The sequence below is a fragment of the Choloepus didactylus genome, chromosome 4 (genome assembly GCF_015220235.1).
Source record: "Choloepus didactylus isolate mChoDid1 chromosome 4, mChoDid1.pri, whole genome shotgun sequence".
Taxonomy (NCBI): Eukaryota; Metazoa; Chordata; class Mammalia; order Pilosa; family Megalonychidae; genus Choloepus; species Choloepus didactylus.
In genome coordinates, this window is record NC_051310.1 from 165930951 (window position 1) to 165945837 (window position 14887).

General features: G+C 38.1%; 1 protein-coding gene across 5 annotated transcripts in view; it reads right to left on the reverse strand.

Moving 5' to 3' along the window:
- HEATR5A (HEAT repeat containing 5A) overlaps nucleotides 1–14887 on the reverse strand; it is a 201071-nt gene that overhangs the window by 115171 nt on the left and 71013 nt on the right. For all 5 annotated transcript variants that reach the window (XM_037834752.1, XM_037834754.1, XM_037834753.1 and 2 more), the window contains 2 exons: nucleotides 5329–5492; nucleotides 5073–5248 (listed from right to left, as the gene is read on the reverse strand). In XM_037834752.1, the coding sequence (XP_037690680.1) occupies nucleotides 5073–5248; nucleotides 5329–5492 (340 nt within the window). The remainder of the gene's footprint in view (nucleotides 1–5072; nucleotides 5249–5328; nucleotides 5493–14887) is intronic.

Here is a 14887-nt window from a genome sequence, read left to right on the forward strand (position 1 = left end):
CATTTCTTTCATTATTGTGAAATATATACAAAGAAAGGTGAAAACCTTCAAAGAACAATTCAATGAAGAGCTCTAGAGCAAATTTCAAAGAATGTTACAGGTTACAGCTCCACAGTTCAGTTATTTCCTTCTAGCTCTTTTAATACCCTAGCATCTAATGTGTATGTGTGTGTGTATATCAGTATCCGTAATCCTTTGTTAAATCCTATTTTGTCTGTTGCTACCCCTTCCTCTCATTTAATCACTTTCGTGATCTTCAGGGGTGCTTATGCAGTGACCACCCTAACTTGTTCATATTGAAAGGGGGTGTTGACATTATAGGGAAGGGGACTGCATCTGATTGTTGTGTTTAAAGAGGCTGTTATTTCTGGGTTTTAGGACTTGTCTGGCATAGAAACACTCTGGTGGATTTAAGTTTCTGAGAGATAAAACTTAGTGAGTGAATCTTTTATTGAATCTCAGATAGGGACCTAGGTATTTTGGGACTACTGTTGGTAAGGGCATGGCATACTGCAGCCATTTGGGATATCTAGCTGGAGCTTGCATAAGAGGAACCTCCAGGATGGCCTCTCCACTCTTTCTGAGATATCTGAGCCACTGTAACCTTATTTTTGTTACCTTTCTTTTTCCCCCTTTTGGTCAAGTAGGAATTTTCAATCCCTCACTCCCAGAGCCAGGCTCATTCCTGGGAGTTGTGTCCCACGCCGCCCGGGAGAGTCATTCCCCTGGGAGTCACATCCCACATGGGATTGAGGTTAATGAATTTATTTGCTGCGTCTGGCTTAGAGAGAGAAAGGTCACAATCTGAGTAACAAAAGAGGTTCTCTGGAGGTGCCTCTTAGGCAAAATTACAGGAAGGCTTAGCCTCCCATTTACAGCCCTAAGTTTCACAAGAGCAAGCCTCAAGATCGAGGGCCTGATTTATTAAGTAGTAGGTTTCTAATTTCACATAACATATATTCTGTCCCAAGAAAAACGGTCAGTTTCTCACATTATCTCACTTAGTTGTATAATAATCATCAGTCTCGATTTTAAACAATTATCATATATAAAACATCCCAGAGCTCTTAGCAGTCACTGATTATTCACCCCTAGTATTAGTGTAGTGCTGGTAAGATATTCCTATTAAATACAGTCTATAATTTGTAATGGGTAGTTTTTCCATATACACTCTGTTGTTAATTCTTTGTACCAGTGTCATACCTTATAAATACATCATGCTAACACTTATTAACGTTTGTAGTGCTAATCTGTGAGTTACATGCCTTTAAACAACCACTTTTGAACATGTTCCCCTTCAATGTGGCACTGATACTTATTATCCCATTAATGAACCATAATCACATCTGTTCATTCCCATACCATAAAGTCCACCCTCATGATCATATCTGCACATATTAGATTATCATTCCCTCTTCACTAGCTTCTATCTCTAGGTCCCCCATATTCTACATTATAATACACTTATTTTACATTGTTCACGTAGTTCACATTAGCGGTAACACGAAATATTTCTCCTTTTGTGTATGTCTTCAATGTTCAGCCATGTTGTCATATGTTAAAAGATGTTGTTCCTTCTTACTGCTATGTAATATTCTATCGCATGTATATACCACATTTTGTTTATCAACTCATCTGCTGAAGGACACTTGGATTGTTTCCATCTCTTGGCAATTGTGACCAATGCCACTATGAACATCTGTGTGCAAATGTCCGTTTGTGTCACTGCTTTCACATCTTCTGGGTATATACAAAGAAGTGAAATTGCTCAATCCTGGGTAACTCGATATCTAGTTTTCTGAAGAACTGCCAAACTGTCTTCCACAGCAGCTGTACCATTATAAAGTACCAGTAGCAATTAGCTACAATTTCTCCACATCCTCTCCAGCATTTGGAATTTCCTGTTTGTTTAATGGCAGCCTTTCTTATTGGTGTGAGATATTTCATTGTGGTCTTGATTTGCATTTCCCTAATAGCTAGTGAATATGAACATTTTTTTCATGTGTTTTTTAAGTCATTTGTATTTCCTCTTTGGAGAAATATCTTTTCATATCTTTTGCTCATTTTATAGTTGAGCTGTTTGTACTACTGTCGTTGAGTTGTAGGATTTTTTTATATATGCTGGATATCAGTCTCTTATCAGATACACAGTTTCCAAATATTTTCCCTCATTGCATTGGCTGCCTCTTCACCTTTTTGACAAACTCCTTTGAAGTACTGAAGCTTTTGATTTCTTCTTTTTTAAAATAGGCATTTAGGGCTACAAATTTCCCTCTCAACACTGCCCTTGCTGCATCCCATAAGTTTGAAATATTGTGTTCTCATTTTCATTTGTCTCAAGATATTCAATGACTTCTCTTGCAATTTCTTCGACTCACTGATTGTTTAAGAGCATGTAGTTTTCCAGTTCTCCTGGTGTTACTGATTTCCAGCTTCATTCCACATTGTCAGAGAAAGTGCTTTGGATAATTTCAATCCTTTTAAATTTATTGAGACTTGTTTTGTGATCCAACATGTGGTCTATCTTGGGAGAATGACCCATGAGCACTTGAGAAGAATGTATTTTCTGTTATTTTGTGGTGCAATATTGTGTGTATGCCTGTTAGACCTGGTTCATTTATATTATCCAATTTCTCTGTTTCCTTATTGATCCTCTGTCTAGATGTTCTTTCTATCTATTGATGAGAGTGGTGTATTGAAGTCTCCAACAATTATTGTAGAGACATCTGTTTCTCCCTTCAGTTTTGGCAGTGTTTGCTTCATGTATTGTGAGGCACCCTGATTAGTTGCATGTTACTTATGATTGTTATTTCTTCTTGGTGGACTGTCCCTTTAATTCATAAATAACATACTCCTTTTGTCACTTATAACAGTTTTGCATTTAAAGTCTATTTTGTCCAATATTCAAATAGCCACCTCAGCTCTTTTTAGGTTACTGTTTGTGTGGAACATCTTTTTTCAACCTTTCACTCTCAGCCTACTTGTAACCTTGGGTCAAATATGAGTCTACTGTTGACATATATTGATGGATCATACTTTTTTATCCATTCTGACAATCTGTATCTTTTGCTTCAGAAGTTTAACCCATTAACATTCAATGTTATTACTGCAAAAGCAGTACTTAATTCAACCATTTTATCCTTTGGTTTTATATGTCATATCTTACTTTTGTCTTTCTTTTTACCTGATAATCTTCATTTCTACACCCTCCTCCAAGCCTCTCTCTCCTGTCTTTTCCTTTCAGCCTGCAGAACTCCCTTGAGCATTTCTTGTAGTGCTGGTCTGTTGTTGAGAAACTCTCTCAGTTTCTGGCTATCTGTGAATCTTTTAAACTTGCCCTCATTTTTGAAAGACAGTTTTGCCAGAGAAAGAATTCTTGGCTGGCATTTTTTTCTCTTTCAGTACCTTAAATATGACATACCACTGCCTTCTTCCCTCCAGGGTTTCTGATGGGAAATAGGCACTTAATCTTATTACTGTTCCCTTTTATGTGATGAATTGATTTTCCCTTGTTGCTTTCAGGATTCTCTCCTTATCTTTGGCATTTGACATTCTGATTAGTATGTGTCTTGAAGTAGGTCTATTAGGATTTACTCTGTTTAGAGTATGTTGTGCTTCTTGGACATTTTATTTACATCTTTCATAAGAGTTGGGACATTTTCAGCCACTATTCTTCAAATATTCTTTCTGCCCCTTGAACCTTCTCTTCTTCTGGGACACTCAAGATGCCCATGTTTTTGCACTTTGTTTTGTAATTTAGACCTTGCTCAATTTTTTCATTCTTTTCTCTATCTGTTCTTCTGCCTATGAGATTTTGATTGTCCTGTCTTCTAATTCACTGATTCTGTCTTCCGCCTGTTCAAATCCACTGTCATATGCCTGTACTGAATTTTTAATCTCTGTATTGTGCCTTTCATTCCTATAAGATTTTTTCTGTTTCTTTTCACACTTTCAAATTCTTTTTTATGTTCACACAATGTCTTCTTAATATCCATTATCTCTTTAGCCACATTTTCCTTCATTTCCTTGAATTGATTTAGGAGATCTGTTTGAACATCTTTGATTAGTTGTTCCAAATTCTGTATCTCCTCTGAAGTTTTCATTTGTTCCCTTGACTGGGCCATATATTCCTGTTTCTTTGTAAGGTTTTAAATTTTTTCTTATATCTGGGTGTATGATTATCTTAATGAGTTTACTCTGAAGGTCAGTTTCTCTCTTTCCTAGAGTTTTTTTGTTGATTGCCTTTGTGTTAAGGCTCTTCTTTAACACTTGGTTCAACTTATTCTAGACCTTTAGAATTGCCCATGATCAGATTTTTTCAGCTCTTCTTCATCTGATTATTCCCTGGATATGCAGTACAATTTATAAGACTGCACTATTTCTGCAATTGTTTTATCAGCAGGAGAAAGCTTCCTTTCCTCTGTTTCTTCTCCAGGAATCTTGATCTGTTCTGTTTTTTAATTTTTTATTTATTTTTTAGCTCTTCTTTTCTTACCTATAGCTGCTTTTGCCTGGAGGGCAAATTCTGGGAAGAGGGTCAACCCAGAAATGACTTTCCCAAGTTAGTATTTCCCAGCCAAAACACTGCCAGGGAACCCATGAAGGGGGCACAGACCAGTTCCAAAGAGCCCTGGTGAAGCATCAGGAAAGACTCCCCAAATCCTTTTTCATGGCTCCCTGAAGCTGTGCTTTCCTGGCCTTCCTGGCAGGTGGCGCTCTTCAGCGAACTTTTCCTCATAGCCCTAACAATAGCTCATAAATCAATGTCACTGAGTCATTATTGACTCTTTCATTTGTTCTTCCAACTTGATGACAAACTAATCATGGGCAAAGTATTGTATCCACAATAGTGCCTAGGGGTTTTAGGCATTTAATAACTTTTTATTAGATACTAGCCAAGTAAATAATTAAACAAGAGCCTTTATCTCATCATGACTGTCATCTCTAAGAAATCTATGAAATCAATGAGAATTTCTGACAATATTCTTCTTATCCCCCAGTTCTCTATCACGCATTCACTGAACCAATTACGTCTTATACTTCAGGATAAATGAACTATTGAAGATGTTTACCTCTGAGCTTCTCCCACATGAGCACATACAACTCCAAAGAGTTTGACTGCAGAGCTAATAACTAACAGAGTTGGAGGGAGGGGCTTAGGCACTGAATTTCCCTCTACATCTTTCTCATAAATAGAGTAAGGGTCATACTCGAGACTTCCACAAGCAACACCATTACCAAGCAGGAGCTAAAAGGAAAAAAAAAATGGTATATTAGGTTTTAAAACCATTGTTCACAGCTTGAATTGTTATTGAAAAATGACCATACCTGTTCTTCAATAAATCTATGGTCAGTCTCTTGTAGCAAAGGACTCAATATCAAAAGATCATCCTGATGACAGAGGGGTGGAAGCAAAAATGTGGATGCTGCCACCTGGATATCAGGGGCAGTCAAGTCAGCAGCCAGCTCTTTGAGGATAGTACAGAAGTTTCCTGTTGAGTTGGAGAAAAACAGCAATTACCAATATAGTACTAGCAGTTATCTGGTTAGAGTCTGGGATTTAAAAAGACAAGGTTGAGGCATTAATCCACACATTGGCCAATTTAATATATCATAGCCAAAGATTCTATGTATCCTCCCTGAAAACTGTCCTACAAATGAATTATATCTGTTTAAAAAGCATATATTTGAACAAGATTTATAAGCATGAAGAATTTATTATGCAGAATTTCAAACATATACAAAAAGAGACGTAACAGTTATTAGGACCTCTCATATGCTTGTCACTTAGCTCACCAGCTGGAGATCAATCTTGTTTCACATGTATCCCTAGCCACTATCCCACCCTCCCCCACATTATTTCTAAGTAACCCCTAGAAAACATTTCACCAAGTAATATTTTATTGTATATAACTAAAGGATAGGGCTCTTTATTTTAAACATATCCCCACTATCATTATCCCATGTTAAAAAAAAAAACAAAACTCCTAAACATCAAATATTCAGTGTTCAAATTTCCAATTGTCCCCTAAATGCCTATTTTTTTGTTTGCTTGTATGTTTGAATCCAGAGATAAGTAAAAGATCACACATTGTAGCTAGCTGATATATCTTAAGTCTCTTTTAATCTAAATTTCTCCCCTCTTCCTTTTTTCTTGCAATTTATTTGAAGTGATATTAATTGTACTGTGGAAGTTTTTACAGCCTGGATTTTTATGACTACACTCTCTGGTGTAGTTTAATTTGTGCTCTATAGTCTGTATGTTTCTAAAATTGGTAGCTGGATCTAGAGAGGATTAGTTTGAAGTTTTGGGGGGTGTTAAGGGGATAGCAGGCCACATCATGGGCAGTGTTATGGTATTCCATAACGATGTGCATATAGTTGCCTCTTATAAATACTTTTTGAAAAATTGTTTCATTTATCACATTGACCTAAAGTATCATTTCAGACATGTTCTATCTTAATTTCTGATGGATATTTCAATAAAAATTTTCTCTACATGAGCATAAATGGCCTCTGCTACTTTGTAATTTAAGTACTTTAGGAGTGAGTAAAAATGGCCTAGAGAAACATTTTTTCACAGGTGTTTCTCTGAGCAACTGCATTAAGATGAAATAAGAACTGGGATGATGTCTACTAATCAGAAGTGGTAAGAAGAGTTATGAAGCATTCACCTGCCATCATTTTCTGTACCATTAGTAGCAGTACCAGTAGTAACAACAAATAATTTTTTTTAAAATAGGACTTAATATGTGTCAGGAAACGTTCTAAAAATTTTACATACAATCCTCATAACAATCTCATGAGCTTAGTACTATTGCTTCGTACTGTCATTTTTTATAGATGAGGAAACATGACAGAGTTTGTTACTTGCCCCAGACCACACAGCAATTACATGGCAGAGTAAGACTCAAACCCATATTGTCAGGCTCTAGAACTTGAGCTTTTAACCAGTATACCCATTCCATCATTCGTTCTTTCATTCAAACTGTGTGTATTATGCTTAAAGAGAAAAAAATTTGATTGTATTTAAGCCCTCCCTTTCTAGAAGCTATAAAATGAGACACAACTACCTACATACAACAATAATAATAAGGTAGGAAGTACTCTGTTTCATAAAAGATGGAAACAAAGTGCTGCTAGGTTCTGAAAAAGGAGAAATTACATACAGTAACTGGGGGAATGGCAGGGACAGACAGGGATCTGTGAAGGCTTAATGAGGCAAGTGAGAGTTGCTCGAAGTAACATCTATAAGGTTAATTACCAGTCTATGATACTCAGCAAAATAATTTTGCTGACAGTACAATATGCAAGGCATGTTTGTTACTATAGTAAAATGTGAAAATAGCTATAAATCTCTATTTCTCAATTAAAGTGATTTCTCACCTAACTGTACCTGATCCCTGAACAAAGTACTTAAGATTAGATTTTAAAATGCAAATAAGTTTGTTGTATAAATTCATCCTTAACTTTCTATTGGTAACGAGATGATATTTCAGTATAGATAATGCTAAAATTTTTCAAAGGAGGTCCATACCAAAATTAAGATGGTATATACAAACTAAGAACCCAATATTTACTACAAAAGCTTTGAAAAATTCACTATTAGGACAAAATTGATTATCTGCTGGACAACCATGGAGAATTTATTTAAATTCTTAAATATTTCCTTGTCACAAAAGCAATTTCTAACCATATCTTGTAAAATTACTTTCGACAACTAATAGCATTAGAACTTTAAACTTGTTTTGTTACTTAGCCATATTTACCAAAGAATAAATGTAAAGACTACCATTTCCTTTTGAGTTAAAGATTTAGAAGTTGCTATAGGTTGTTACTGTATTATCAGCTATGTTATTTTAAACGTCAATTGATGTTTTAATGGTAAAGTTCTGACTGTTATGCTCCATGCACAATATATAAATTTATTGAATAGAAAAATACTTTTAAAAAATTCAAGTCCTTAAGAAAAAATTCTTAATTCCCATACTAGGCATCTATTTCCATAATTGGAATGATAAAAAAATTAGAAACTGGCAGTTATTTTTGTCTAATCACAAAAACATTAATACATTCATATTTTCATTCATTTTTCTATAAATTATTTTTCTTCTTTGATTTGTTCTTTCCTTTAATCTGTCTTCTTTAATTGATTTAGAAAAATAAATACATTTGAAAAAGACAGAGGGTGAAATTAGATTTTTTTTCCAAGAAGTTCTTAAGTGCTGACTTTGTCTCCTAAGTAACACTCTGAAATTGATTTGAATATATATGCTTGCATATTCATTATTCCTATAGGGCTCCTGTTTGATTGCATTCTCAAACTCCAATTCTGAGAAAACAGTATGAGCTGTTTTTTCCTCTCCCAAATTTAAATCCTTCAGGGACTTATATTATCATTTATCAGTAGATACACTACAGCTTTTAAGTTGATCTTCTTGTGTTTGACTTACAGAGAAAAAGTATTCTTATAAATACGCCTACATGCTTCATGAAGACCTGAAAAAAAAGTCTATCTTTTCATTTGTAGTTTGAAAATAAATTTCAAACATACTAATAGTAAAAATTGATATAAAAACCTAAAGGGGGCCACCAGTGCTTTCTTTCTCCCTCAATCCTTGCCTCCTCCTTTCTGACCTGGTCTAGGAGGAATGGCTCCCACAAAGTAGGGTAGCGAGAAGAAGGGCCATTCTGCCATCAACGAGGTGGTGACCAAGGAGCACACCTTCAACATTCACAGCACATCCATGGAATGTGTTTCAAGAAACGTGCCCCTTGGGCACTCAAAAGACATCCAGAAATTTGCCGTGAAGGAGATGGGAATGCCAGATGTGCACAATGACATGAGGCTTGACAAGGCTGTCTGGGCCAAAGGGATAAGGAATGTCCCATACTATATCTGTGTACAGTTGCCAGAAAATGTAATGAGGATGAAGATTCCCCAAACAAGTCTATATATTGGTTATTTATGTACCTGTCATTACTTTCAAAAACCTACAGTCAATATGGATGAAAATAACAGCTATCAAATAAAATTATAAAATAACTAAAAAACAAACAAACAAAAAACCTAAAGGGAATTGCTTTTCCCACAGCCTAAAAGCTGTCTGAGCTATGGAACACAGAAATTATCTCTAAGCTTGTTACCAGATATCTTGTGGGAAACTGAGTCTTCCATGTTGCCTGAGGCATATCTGGGGTGGTGGCTTGGAATGCTGAGCCGCAGGCCTGCATCGAATGCCAATGCAGGCCCGCCCTGTAAAGAGGCGTGTCTTGTAACTACCATTATCGTAAACCTAGATTGGATACATGTGATCTTCTGAAATAAATAGCTGGAGCAAGGCTGCATTGTCGTCCACTTAGCACGAGATGTAAGTGGGCCCTCTGCTCCCTTAATTCTTAGCTTTGTGTCCATGTCTCATTCCTGCATCGCCCTGTCAGCAATAAGTGGCGCCCGAACAGGGACTCAAGAACTGGACCTGGTTCCTGACAGAAGAATCGCTTGAACGAAGGAGGTACGGCGGCGCTGGAACTCGGGTGGAGGTAACGGCCGTGTTTGTATGTGTTCCATTGTAGAACGACTCCCGAGCATTATAAGCAGGGTAATGGGTAATGTTGAAGGACACAATAAATATGTTTTCTGTATTTCCCTCTTATGGCAGCTGCTGCGGGCCAGTGGTGCCAAGGTGGGGGAGACAGAAATCTTAGGATTGCTACAGGTTATTGAAAAATACTGCTCTTGGTTCCCTACCCTTGGCTCCCTTGAACTGCATGACTGGGAGCGGGTAGGTAGGGAACTGAAACAAAAACATATGCAAGGAGTTAATTTACCTGTTACTATTTGGTCTACATGGTCTTTAATTAAGTCTGTTCTTAAAACTTTTAAAACTGATGATGATGAAGAAGAATATGAGTCTGATGACAATACTGGTCCCAATCCTCTTTCTAATGATGATAAGGGTAAAAAAGATCCAGTAAAATCTCAGGTTTTTTATTCTTGTCAATGCCCCAAACCTCCTTCTCCGCCTTGCTGGGAGGAATGGCCCCCGCCGCCTCCGCCGCCTCTTCCTGCACATAGCTGTACCCCGGTAGTTAAACCTGCCCGCCTCTCTGGTGTACAGCAGGGTCTGGCAGAAGCCAGGCGGCAAGGAGATTTAGAGGCCATATGTTGTCCTGTTGCCTTCCCTGTTACGGTTCGTGAGGAAGTGCCTCCTGGACAAGACGCTAATTATCCTGATGGAGTTTATACTTACTTCCATGAGCATGTCCCATTTGCAGTTCTTAAAGAATTGAAAAAAGCTGTACAAACATATGGGGTTCATTCCCCTTTTTCAGTTGGCATATTGCAAAATTTAGCTGAAGGTTCTCATCTAATTCCCATAGATTGGACCACATTAGCCCGTACAGTCCTTAGCCCAGGAGAATATCTACAATTTAGGACTTGGTGGACTGAGCATGCAGGACGACAGGCTGCACATAATCGGCAACAGAAAGTAAATATAAATCTAGATCAATTATTGGGCCAAGGAGCTTATTCCACTGTTGAAAATCAGTCTGTTTATAATGATCAGGCAATCGAGCAGATTCGCCGTTGTTGTTTGCAAGCTTGGAACAAAATTGAAGCTAAGGGTAAAGCTGCACAATCCTTTCAAAAGGTTTTACAAGGGCCGAAAGAATCGTATCCAGATTTCATTGCCCGACTCCAAGAGGCAATACACCGGCAGATTACTAATTCAGAGGCTGCCGATACTATTTTGCAGCTGCTAGCATATGAAAATGCTAATAAAGATTGTCAACGAGCCATTGCCCCATTTAAAGGTAAAGCTGATCTTACTGGCTATATTTGTTTATGCCAAGATATTGGGACTGAAGGTTATAAAGCAGAAATGATGGCTGAAGCCATGGCTAATTTGAGAGTTGGCTCTCGTTTCCCAGGAAAATGCTTTTCCTGTGAAAAAGTGGGTCATACCAGAAAAGAATGTGGTCACTTTAAAAATAAATCATGCTGTCATTCAGCCCACGGAACCTTTACAACCTGGGCTCCCCAATCCTAGCATGATTCCTAAAAACTGGGCTTTAGTGGTCATTGATATTAAAGACTGTTTCTTTTCCATCCCTTTAGCTGATCAAGATAAGGAAAAATTTGCTTTTACTATTTTGTCCCTTAACAATAAAACCCCTTCTAAACGATATCAGTGGAAGGTCTTACCACAAGGTATGCTAAATATTCCTACAATATGTCAATATTATGTCAACCGTGCTTTACAGCCTGTCTATTTAAATTTTCCTAAAGCTTATATAATCCATTATATGGATGATATTTTGTGCTCTGCACCTCAGGAGACTGAAGTAGAAGCTTTCTTCTATGCTGTTCAAAAAGCTTTACAAAATGTAGGACAGCATATTGCTACTGACAAAGTGCAACATACTTTACCTGTACAGTATTTGGGTTCTAGTATCAATAGACTTACAATTCAACCCCAAAAAGTACAACTCCACAGAGATGCTGTTACCACCTTAAATGATTTACAAAAACTACTAGGGAATATTAATTGGCTTCGCCCCAAAGTAGGTATAGCTAACTATGAGCTTTCCAACCTATTTTCTCTCCTTTGTGGAGATTCTAAATTAAACAGCCCTAGATCTTTAACTTCAGCTGCAGAGAAGGAATTACAATTAGTGGAAGCTAAAGTTCAACAAGCTCAGATATCCCGTGTTGATCCTACACAACCTTTATCTCTACTTATCTTTTCCACTCCCAAATCCCCCACAAGCTTGCTTTTGCAAAATGATAAGCTTGTAGAATGGATCTTCTTACCCAATTCTTCTGTAAAATCCATTTCCCCTTATCTAGATCTCTTAGCTACTTTAGTTGCTCAAGCCAGAAAAAAGGCAAAACAACTCAATGGTTTTGACCTTCATTTAATTGTGCTCCCTGTAAGTGCTAAAGAACTCTCAGTTATTTTGCAACAACATCTAGCCTGGCAAATAGCTCTAGCTGACTATGTTGGCCAGGTGGATAATCATTATCCAAAAAATGATCTTTTCCAGTTCATTTGACATACACAATGGATACTGCCTAAGTATACTTCTTGTGAGCCTTTAATCAATGCTCCCATTGTTTTTACTGATGGGTCATCTAAAGGTCGAGCTGCCTATACTAGCCCTAAGTCCAAAGTTTTAGATCTTCCTCATTTCTCTGCCCAGCAAGCTGAACTGGCTGCTGTAATAGCCGTCTTAACAGATTTTTCTAAGGCTGTTAATATTTTATCTAATCCTGCCTATGTTGTTCATGTAGTTAGTAAAACTGAAACAGCATCCATTAAGCAACAGTTGCCTCCTTGTTTATTTAACCTTTTTCTTGAGCTACAATCAGCTATTCGTGCTCGTGTATCTCCTTTTTATATTACCCATATTCGTTCCCATACCAACCTCCCAGGCCCTTTAGCAGCTGGCAATGCTGCTACGGATAAATTATTACTGCTTGTTATTTCAGAAGCTTCTCATTTTCACTTGCTTACTCATCTTAATGTGCAAGGACTCATGACTCGATTTTCCCTTACTAAAAAACAAGCTAAAGATATTGTTTCTTCTTGTCCTAATTGTCAACTGCTTACTGCTCCACCTTTGCAGGATCCTGGTGTTAACCGTCGTAGTCTAGCCCCTAATGACTTATAACAAATGGATGTTACTCATATCCCTTCCTTTGGCCGCTTAGCCACTGTTCATGTCAGCATTGACACGTACTCTGGCTTTCTTTGGGCCACAGCACAAACTGGTAAAACATTTCGACATATTCGTACTCACCTTTTTACCTGTTTTACCTCTATGGGCTTGCCCCGTGCTTTAAAAACCAATAATGGCCCAGCCTATACATCTACAAAATTTGCTACTTTTACTACAACTTGGGGCATTCGTCATACCACTGGTATTCCTTATAATCCTCAAGGACAAGCTATTGTTAAGCGTGCCCATCATACTTTAAAAATTATGTTAACAAAATAAAAAGGGGGAGATGATGGAACTCCCCATGAACGATTATCAAAAGCTTTATTTACTTTAAATTTTCTAAATTTTTATGAAAAACTGGGTGGCACTGCTGCAGAACGACATTTTCCAACTGAAAAAACAACACTAAAACATTATTTCCAAAAAGCACCTCCTATATGGTGGAAGGACATGCTAACTAATGAATGGACAATGGGTACTTTATTAAGATGGGGAAGAGGTTATGCTTGTGTTTCCCCAGGTGACGAACGAGCACCACTTTGGATACTGGCCCGACGACTGAAGCCATACCATGAACCCAGCAAAGAAAAGAAAATTCCTATGGGACGTCGAGCCACCAGTGATGCAGTTCCAGGGTCTGACACTGAAGACAACAGTGATTGGGCCAACACCCCGAACTAGGGAAGCCCGACATCCAACTTGGGGGCAGATAAAGAAATTATGTCAGGATGCTGAAAAACAAGTCCAATGAGACAAGCTGCCTATGACAGGTTCTAACCTGATGGCAGCAATGTTGGCTCTTATTGCTATTGCTGTGAGTATATCTCTGGCATGTGCTCATTCTGAAAATTATACCTATTTGGGCTTATATTCCTAACCCCCCATTGCTCCAACAAGGCAACAGTTCGTTCAGTTTTCCCTCCTCATTTTGGCTGCCTGGGTCTAAACCATTGTTGGGCATGGAGGCCACGGGGTATAGGCTGTCAAGGAGACAAAACTAACCCTCTTGGGGGGCGTTGCCCCTCCCTTACATCACCCTGTATGGCCCTGGAGGATGGCTGGTTAGCCAGAGATGGGTAAGATTCCTCAGGGAAGGAACAACCTAAGACAGCCACAGTCGCAGAGGGGCCATCAGGAGAAAACTTGGGGGCCAACAGAGGTGGGGCACAGAACCTCACCCCCCCCAAGCTTTGTGAGGGTCTGAACCCTCACCCCTTTTTAAGGGAGGTCTCCTGCCCCCGTGGCTACTTTGTTTCCCATGCCCGGCTCAGATCGGAGCCCAAGTGGCAGACAGAGATCTGGCCAGCAGCTAAAATAAAAAGGGGGATATGTGGGAAACTGAGTCTTCCATATTGCCTGAGGCATATCTGGGGTGGTGGCTTGGAATGCTGAGCCGCAGGCTTGCATCCAATGCCATGCAGGCCCGCCCTGTAAAGAGGCATGTCTTGTAACTACCATTATCGTAAACCTAGATTGGATACATGTGATCTTCTGAAATAAATAGCTGGAGCAAGGCTGCATTGTCGTCCACTTAGCACGAGATGCAAGTGGGCCCCCGCTCCCTTAATTCTTAGCTTTGTGTCCGTGTCTCATTCCTGCGTTGCCCTGTCAGCAATAATATCTAGCAGGTAACTTTTATATTGCAAAATGGCATAGAATGAGACAGACCTATCACTAAGTTTTGACTTTTTATTAGGTCTCTAACAGGTTACTTCTAAATAGAGAGGCAGCACAGCATGAGATAGACCTATGTTTTAATCAAGATTCCACTATTTACTTGCTTTGGCTTTTAATCTCTCTGAGCCTTTATTTGTCAAATGAGAAAAATGTAACTAGCTCATTGTATTATCCTAAGAATAAAATGAGATATACTACATACAATATCTAGCACAGTGTCTGACACACAGCAATAGTTCTTTCGATTTAGTTTCTGAGAAACAGCCATGTTTTAATGTATTCAATTCTTTAGAAGCATACACTAACTGTTTATGTTATGTCAAACATTTGCTAGATAAACCTGTGAACCAAGAAGAGAGACATGGAAACAGGATCACTCACATAAAGTCCAGGAAACAGGTAATATATTAATATTTTAAATTAATATGATATATATTATACTGTATTTATTTGCAGAAAAAGAATATAAGCAAATAAATAT